Source organism: Mercenaria mercenaria, chromosome 8 (assembly GCF_021730395.1).
Source record: "Mercenaria mercenaria strain notata chromosome 8, MADL_Memer_1, whole genome shotgun sequence".
Lineage (NCBI taxonomy): Eukaryota > Metazoa > Mollusca > Bivalvia > Venerida > Veneridae > Mercenaria > Mercenaria mercenaria.
In genome coordinates this window covers 46,205,741-46,215,149 of record NC_069368.1, presented here as the reverse complement: position 1 = coordinate 46,215,149, position 9,409 = coordinate 46,205,741, and the positions used below count along the sequence as shown (strand labels likewise).

Here is a 9,409-nt window from a genome sequence, read left to right as displayed (position 1 = left end):
CCTGATTACCTCGGTTAGGAGAGGACACGGTTGTGGCGTGGCTCCCTAAGAATGGACAGCACACCTCTTGCAAATGAGAGCTTGCGACCCAGTTGCCTAGGTATGGAGAGCACACGCATGATTCCAGCTGTGCGGCTGCGACCCGTTTACCTCAGTATGTTAACAGGGTAATTGTGACTATATTTAATGAGAATAACAACAATTTTTTATTCTTTATTATAACCATGACACACATTGCTATATAATATCTATCACTGACGTTCATACATGTACAGTTTTTGGTGACTTCCCTCACTTAGAGTGTAGTATGCAGATCCGTCTGCTGCCCAACACACAGACTCTCCAAGTCTTTCCTGAAGCAGAAAAAAATATCCACAGTAAAATATTATTTCATGTTTCATTTTACTGATGGCAATTAAGTATCACTTAATAACTGATATGTTAGGTTGTTCACCACATCGCCATTTTTCAGAAAATATAGAATATAAGAGCTTTGCTATTTATACAAACAGCCAATATATCATAGTTGCATTGATCGCCAGTAAAATGTTGTGTATATATAACGAAATTCCCGAAAATCTAAATTGTTCGTATGAAACTTGGTATTTAGTTTGCTAATCAAACTTATAAGTCAGGAAGGATGTTTGTCTTTGCAAATGGTATAGTAAAATATCTTTTCAGAATAAACTTAAATAGGTCAGATGGCAACACGAAAGCATTTGTGAACTTCACAATAAGAATACAGGTATTGTGTTCATTCGTAATAAGACTTTGCTATAGTGGACCATAAGCGTCTTGTTTAGAATACAGGCACTTGTAATGTCACCAGGACAGCCCAGCACAACTATATTACACCCGTGAGATACACAGTACAAACTATTTAGTACTTTATTTGTTAGCCCCGTTTGTATTTGTAAAAACCACTTTAAACGTATATGTCTGCATGAAGAAGAATGATAATATGGTATAATAATAATAATATATGATAATAATAATAACAATGATGATAATAATAGATCTAATACTATTAGTTTACTTAACATTGTTCTGTACAATACGGAGATATATTTGGACTCGTACCCAGCTGAGAAAACCATATTGGACGAGCCGCTAGGCGAGTTCAATATGGTTTTCTCAGCTGGGTACGAGTCCAAATATATCTCGTATTGTACAGAACAATGTTAAATAAACTAATAGTATTAGATCTATTTTATCTTACTACAATAATAGTTTAAATTAAAAATGTTTCACAGAATATTGTATTCCTGCCTTTTCTAGTTGTTCCCAGCTTGGTATGAGTGCAAATATATACTATACATAACAATGTTAGACCTTGAATAATCTTTTTATTCTATATTTATATCACTTCATACGTAATATACGTAATTCATTGTCGAATGTTGTTCTTTCTGCGCATCATCATTAAAAAAGTATATGGTGCAACCTCCCTACAACAGCCATTTGGCAATTTGGGTGGTAATAATACTTGGCTGAGATATTATGCCCACAAACATTGTAAGCAAGTTTGGTGAAGATCGGATGAAAACGGTTCGACTTAAAAGAGCGGACAAGGCTAAATTCCCCGTTTTTCGAGTAATTCAAGGACTATAACCAAAGAGTGCCTGGTACAATTCGGCTGGTTATCGAAATTGGCCGAGATGTAATGCCCACAAACATTGTCAGCAAGTTTGGTGAAGATCCGACGAAAACTGAATTATAGAGCAGACATGTTCTGGATGCTGACCGCCCGTCCGCTGCCATTCATAATCTTCTCCATTTTGTTTCTTAACCGTAAAATAAAAACTGCTGAGGTAGCTATTCAGACAGTCAGGGCTGATACCAATTTCTAGGTTTCGTTCGGAACGGCTTCTTTTAGCGACTTTTCAAATATTCCAACATCTGATGATCCTTTTTACTGTATTTTTAAGTTTTTTGATTATTAACGAACGTTTTAATATCTAAATCAGATAGCATTGTTATCCCTTGAATCGTTTTTGTGTGCTGTAAACAAAAAAAAAAACAAAAAAAAAAAACTAAAATTAAATCCAGATTTCAAGACGCATAATCAAACTCTGTACATAGAGCGCCTACTTCATCCGATTTACATTCGGAACATTTTCACGCGTTTCGGGCTTTATCGTATGTTTAACATGGGACTGTTGAACCGTCCAAATACAGAAAATACAGGATTTTTTGTACGCGCGTGCGTCCAAATACAGAAAATACAGGATTTTTGTACGCGTGTGCATCCAAATACCGTAATATATTGTACGGTCACGTGTTGCAAATGAACGTTCGCGATTGGATAGATAAAATAGGTATAGAATAAAATTTAATAATAATGATAATGAATATATAAGTGGTATTAATTGAGAAAAATTTCCTGCATTTTTTTTTCTTTGTGCAGATGAAAAAAAAACAGTCTTCTCGCAATGTTACAGCACACGCGCGCGCGCATGCGTGCTTTATGTCAATTTTGGTTTCGCTATGTGTTTTGTACTTTGTTGTAATAAACATTTAGACTTTGATACCTTAATGTATGGAACCTCTGCCCCGGGATGAGTCAGTGCAGCCTCAATGTCTCCGTCTGCTGGTGCCCAGTAGTAGATATGATTCCTGTTCTTCACTAAAACTTCTGTTCCATCAGGAGATATATCACCACCTTAAATATATATATTGTTGTTGTGGTGATTAGTTCGCACCTTAAATATATGTATTGTTGTGGTGATTAGTTCGCACCTTAAATATATGTATTGTTGTGGTGATTAGTTCGCACCTTAAATATATATTGTTGTGGTGATAAGTTCGCACCTTAAATATATATATATTGTTGTGGTGATTAGTTCGCACCTTAGTTCAATATCAATATAATAGTCTTGGTATTTCACAGGAATATTCGTCGTAATTCAAATAAAACGAACGGAAGAAAAAAAGTAGCCTAATGAACAACAATATTATTTAATGATACACTCCTTTGAGCAATACATAATTGCACTATATCCGCAAGCAAATTACTTAAGGTAACATGTTACAACGGCAAACTTCGAAATCATCGCGGAAGCAAATGGATACAAAACGGCTTTTTTCAATCCCTCTCTATTTTATACGTTTTGAATATTATTTTACAGGCCATTTTCATTAGTTTTTCCGCGATAAAAATTTATCGTTGAACGTACAAATTATAAAGTATCGAATTGGACGTGACGAGATATAAAATAAAGTCTAATGTACGTGACAAAACATAATATTAAGACTTGCATATGAAAAAAAGCCACAGCGACGTACTTATACTTAACTATCGTTATACGAAATGTTAAAATTTTAAAGCACAAACAATTACACAATTCTGATTTGATATGAGTGAACGTACCTGCTGGGTCATGATGGGTGGAAGTCATGGAGAAAAATGCTCCACTGTCAATCTCGACCGGAAATTTCTGACCCCAATCATGTGATGGTAGCTTTGCAATCTCTCCACGTCCACCCAGAACGTTACTGATCACGTACATGTTAGCATCGTTATCTACCATTAATGTATCCGCAGCTGTTTCCGTCCAGCTGTACAAAAAGAGAAACAAATAATCAGAACAGTATGTCATAAAAGGCCATTCTGGTGATATAACAATAAGAGGATCACATTACCATCCGCTCGGTTAGCCTTAGAGGTAAAAACCTAGAGGGCGTCAAGTATTGTTTTTTGTTGTTGTTTTTCGGCTATATTGAACACAAAAGATATTTGTCCTCTGCCGTTGATCTATATGGCGAAGTTGACAGTTTAGTGATGAAACAATTTACCCGCTGTTATTAATGGATTTGGAGCCAGGAGCTGCTTCTAGATAATAGAGTCTATGGTATTCACTTTATTTCAAGATGGCGTCAGGTTCCCTGAGAGTATAGAGTATATTTTTGTACTCTATTTATAAGTGGGACTGGGATCAGCTTCTGGTTGATCAGCGGGTATATGGTACTCACTTCTTTTGTACATCGGAAGCCAATTTCCGACGGACTATACAGTATATAGCTAGGTTTTACTACTGACTTAAATCAATTAGTAAATGACCTTGACTGATAAGAACAACTATGGTATTTGAATGTTTTACTAGTTCTTTTTAAAAGATTTGTCCTCTGCATTTGATCTATATGGTGAATTTGACAGTTTGGGGATGAAACAATTTAGCCATTTTTTGAACTAGAGCAAGAAACGCAGTGTACTCGCTGGTATTAATGCATGTGGCGTTAGGGTCAGCTTCTGAATAATAGAAACTCGGTGGTATTTCTATAGCTACTGGCTAATTAGATACGGTCTATAATATTCACTTTTCTGAGTGTGTGTGTGTGTGTGTCGACGGGAGCCAGCCTCTGGCCCATCATAAAGTCTATAGTACTAATATGTAAGTGCTGTCAGTAACCAGCCTCTGTGTTATCACAGAGCCTATGGCATTCACTTTACTTTAAGTGGTGTCAGAGGCCAGCCTCTGGATGGTCATAGTCTATGGTATACGCTTTAAGACGACAGCCTCTACTATTGTACACGCTTTATTTCAAATGACGTCAGAGGTCAGCCTCTGGATGGTCATAGTCTATGGTATACGCTTTAAGGGGACAGCCACTGCTATTGTACACGCTTTATTTCAAATGACGTCAGAGGCCAGCCTCTGGATGGTCATAATCTATGGTACACGCTTTATTTCAAATGACGTCAGAGGCAAGCCTCTGGATGGTCATAATCTATGGTACACGCTTTATTTCAAATGACGTCAGAATCCAGCCTCTGATTGGTCATAATCTATGATACACGCTTTATTCCAAATGTCAGGGGCTAGCTTCTGGGTAGTCTCCGAGACTATGGTATTCACTGTATTTGAATTTATGTCAGGGGCTAACCCTCTGGGTGGTTATTTGCTTTATTTCAAAGGATGTCAGTGTCAGAAGGCGAGCCGCTGGGCGCTCATAGTCTGTGGTACTCGCTTAATTTCAAATGATTTCAGGGAGGCTTCCGGGTGACCCTAAAGTCTATGTTACTCGCTTTATTTGAGATAATGTCGGGCTAGCCTCTGGAGCGTAATAGAGTTCTTGGTACTCGATTTTCTTTTCAAATGATGTCAAGGGCTAGCCCCTGGATGATCCTACAGTCAATATATACTCGCTTTATTTCAGATAATCTCGTGCTAGCCTCTGGTGGGTCACAGTCTTGGGTACTTGACTTATTTCAAATGATGTCGTCAGGGGCTAGCTTCAGTGTAATATTAGAGACTGTGGTATTCATTTGTGTGGGCTGACAGTACAGTCTAAGATACTCACTTGTATTTATAAGTGGCGTCGGGGGCAATAGTCTGGCTGATCATTGTGTCTGGTTCCACAACACGGTAGATTGTTCTTTTGTCAACGTGGTGATAGTTACCATCGTCCAAGATATAAATACACGTGCGTGTGTCCCCTTGCGCACAGGGTCCAACAGCCACATCCTCCCAGTCGTTGTGGTAAGCAGGACTAGAAAATATATGCTCATTTTGTGTATAATCCATTAAACAAGAATATAGGTTCTTTGCAAAAGAAATAGATTGTGAAAACTATTGCGGATATGAACTATCTTTTGGTGTAGAATTTATACATTTAAGTCTTAATGCTAGAGTCGTATAATGTTCTTCGCTCGACAAATTGAAACAAAGACATGACATGGTACATTCCCCGCTCTAATACTTGTTTCTTTTATTGATATACATGTTAAATAATGTAGGTCAAAGAGCATTCATTGCGATGGCTGTTGTATAGGGTAGCATTTTCTCTCGTTATTTTAATAAAAATTGAAAATTAACGTTTACCTTATTTCAAGTGTAGCGACCACTTCTGCAGTAGATGCATTTATTGCAAACAATCTAGGTCTGTCACCGTGGTCGTTGTGGGAATACAATATACCCGGATGTAGGCGGCTTGCGGCAAGACCGGAAGCTTCGTCCAGCTCCGCACTGTCTATTTGTCCTACTGCCACTCCGGCCGAGAACGCAGGTGCTTAAATAACATTCGTTTTTTTATATTTGAATATTTCTGACATGGGCATTATAATGTGATATTAAAATTATTAATGTAAGCCACACCTCACTCTTTGTACGTTTTGGTTACATAAGTTATATAATCCCTAGAAAAATATGCATTTTGTAAAAACTGTCTTGCCCTAGAGAATAGCAATAAATGGAACAAATCAGCACTTTCATTATTCTCACGTTAACATTAGAATGACATGTGTATAAAATTTCAAAACGAGTGGATACACAACAAAACTTTTAAATATAAGTCATGTCAAACACTTAAACATCACTTAAACCTCTGGAAATATTCAGAATATGAACGTTAAAGCTCTCTACTCTTAATACCATCCCCACATCTCTTTGCTTATAATCTCATGTTAAGATAATGGCCCTGTAATGACAATCGGCAATATCCGGGCGTTTACGTAATCAATGCCTGGCAATTAGTTAATTTTATATGAAAGCCATCCTCAAGCATTCCATAACGCTGAAAGAATTTTTAAAATCAACCAACACACCTACTAGACTCTTAGAGATGTTTTTTTCAACCATGTTTTATCCTCTTTTATTTGGAAGAAGTCAGTCCTGCCTGCTGCGCATGCGTAAAATAGTTTTAACCAATTGCATGCGAATATACTCCATACGGAGGGAGGCAATGACTTAAGATGATGATGATGATGATGAGAATGCCGAAACTGCGTACGGAGAATACGTGTTAATTAATACAAAGTGAAGTAATCACTCTTAATATAAATCAAATTACATACCCGTCTGTGAATCTGTGAAACAGAAAACAGCGGAGAGAATAATTAAGTAACAGCCAAACATTTTGTTGCAAGTTGACAGAATAAAATCTCTGTACCGAATGTTACATAGCGGCGTGGAGATATATGTAGATTTATAGGACACCTTGTCTGCATGTCACCTTATCTAAATCATGCTTTTCACTTCGTTCCTGCACAAGGTCGTCTGTATTTGGTAAATGAACAGGACCACAGTCACGGTCGTTACAAATAGGTCGCGGATAAAAATGTGTGATATTGAAAAGAAACATCAGTTTGTCCTACATGTGAGATCGAGTTTACTTTCATTCATAAATATCAGATTTTAGATTTTATTACATCTATAAATGAGTCACAATTATTAAGATTTTATCCCGGTATGTTGCATGAATATTGATTGCATGTTTATGATATTTTTATTTGTAAGTATTGTATATAAATATTAAAACAATATCATATTCACTGGTATGACGTTTTCATTATAATGATATCGGCAGATAGTGCTAGTCAATATAGTATCATATATTAAAAGTTTTCAGCATACACTTATTGAATGGCTTTCTGGTCAATATGCCGTTCACGACGGAGAACTTTGCTGTAAGAACGCCGCTCTGTCACTTTGTTTGGCTTTTAAAGAGGCTTTTGGTCAACCGAAGGATTTGCTCAAAACTTTGACAATTAACCATCTACACTTATTTATGTACCAGCAGAACTGCTAGAACTGCTGGCAGTTGTAGCAGCAGTTAAGTCCTAGAACTGCTGGCAGTTGTAGCAGTTAACTCCTAGAACTTCCAGCAGTTACAGCAGTGAACTGCTAGAACTGCCAGCAGTTGCAGCAGAAATTGCGAATGTATAAAATGTCAATAAGTACAAAGCTGAAAAATATCAAAGCTTTTAGTAAGAATGTAACATTTATATACAGTATGAAGTAGCATAAACCAAACGGATCACCGGAATTAAGTTGGCATTTGGAGTAGTACTTACAGTTTTGCGCTGTTGATTTTAAAAGCGGTAACAACATTCTTTATTCATTGCTGTTCCCAACAACAAACACAAAATTTAAATAGAATCCATGTTAGTAGCTACTGTACTTGAGGGCGAACCAAATATAGCTACGTTTATTTTGGAAATAATTATAGCAAACACATTTTAACATAGCATATATAAACAATACGCAAAATATAGGGGCCCACACCTGCTGTCTAGCCCAAGTGAATTATCCACGCAGCGTGTAACTGACTGGTATTGTTTGGATAATTAAAACATGCTCTGCTGTTTATTTTTTTCGATCGATTGTAATAGGTTTATTTATGTAAGACGCAGATGGAAGAATGGGGGAAGTACTATTTCACCGCCCATTTAAGGGGGCCAAATCTTGTAGGTGGATACTCACCGTGCAACGTGTAATTTTTGCTAACAACGCTGAAAAAACGTAGGAGTGGGGAGTGAGTTATAATCTGCGTGCCTAGTAATCCATACCCTGTGCGTAAATTAGCTTTTATAAGTCTAACAAGCCTTTCATAAGAAATAGTAATTAAATAAAAACATAGCAGCACCCTTTATTCGTACTGTTAAAAAGTAATTTTCAATATTAGAATCAAAATATCATTTATTGCTTCAAACCAACGGATTGTCAGTATGCCAGAGACCTAATTACAAAATGTGCACAATACATATGAACTGGCTGTTCCATTTCTTTCAGCAATCACAGATAAAGACAAGACTTTGGTGAAACAAATTAATATTTACAGAGTAACGTTCCGAGGTTGCGCATGAAAGCCATTTACTCTTGTTCATCCTTTTAACACCTTTCTCCAAAACGCATTCGTATACGATCACTCAAGCGAAAACCATTCTACTTGATCCTCGGAGGATGGCCAAAGGAGTACAGGCTCCGACTCGACGATTCATCGAGTCCCCCAATTTCCGCTAAGGAATTTCGCTTCCCGACTCTGATAATTTATGCGAAGTCACTCGAAGGAAACCTTGGAGTGACCGAGATGAAATCCAATTAGCGGAATACACCCGTATTGTTTTCAATTGTTCCCCAGTCACTTGACGGAATTCCTCGAGTGACTCCGGGAAAGGATAAATAATTACCTATACAAATTTAAATTGGGTCTTCGAGTATTTTCGAGGACAATTTAGATTACATGAATCAAGATAACTATATTTTACGAAGTGAAACGCAAAAAAATAATTTTTGAATAATTATAAAAGTAACTTTCTATTTTATATTAAGATAAACCAGATTTTCTGTTCACTTATAACATTTCATGACTTATTCATGGATACGTCAGCAATATTTTTCCCTTTTTATAAAATTTCCCTTTCCCAAAAGATGAAAGACCGTTTTCATAATGAAAATTAATCATTTCTTCTATAATTTCAATGAAAAATTATTTTTCCCTTTTAAAGGCCGTTATCTTTAAAATGTTCAGTTTTATATAGTTCTTAATTTAGTTCAAATTATATATATCTGTTTCTGGATTTAATTTGCACTTTCAGAAAATTTTTCAATATGATATTTAACGAATCATTTAAATTCTTTAAAAGCCCAGTTATTTGAAAGTCTGTTTAGTTTTTTAAATAATTCTTAAA

At 36.4% G+C, this 9,409-nt stretch overlaps 1 protein-coding gene across 1 annotated transcript; it reads right to left on the bottom strand.

Moving 5' to 3' along the window:
* Positions 1–200: 200 nt before the first annotated feature.
* Positions 201–6,952, bottom strand: LOC123565368 (uncharacterized). The gene is made up of 6 exons (XM_053550384.1): positions 6,794–6,952; positions 5,823–6,009; positions 5,302–5,490; positions 3,371–3,558; positions 2,532–2,662; positions 201–353 (listed from the first exon to the last, which is right to left on the bottom strand). The coding sequence occupies exons 1-6, from the start codon at positions 6,852–6,854 to the stop codon at positions 252–254; spliced, it is 858 nt and encodes a 285-aa protein (XP_053406359.1). The 5' UTR covers positions 6,855–6,952; the 3' UTR covers positions 201–251.
* Between the last annotated feature and the right edge of the window lie 2,457 nt (positions 6,953–9,409).

Bases quoted from the DNA above. Each gene is read 5' to 3' on its own strand.
- LOC123565368 (XM_053550384.1), bottom strand. From the start codon at position 6,854: ATGTTTGGCTGTTACTTAATTATTCTCTCCGCTGTTTTCTGTTTCACA. The intron at 6,010-6,793 runs GTATGTAATTTG...ATGTTATTTAAG, and splicing joins TTTCACAGATTCACAGACGG to CACCTGCGTTCTCGGCCGGA. The intron at 2,663-3,370 runs GTACGTTCACTC...TATATATTTAAG, and splicing joins CACCCATCATGACCCAGCAG to GTGGTGATATATCTCCTGAT.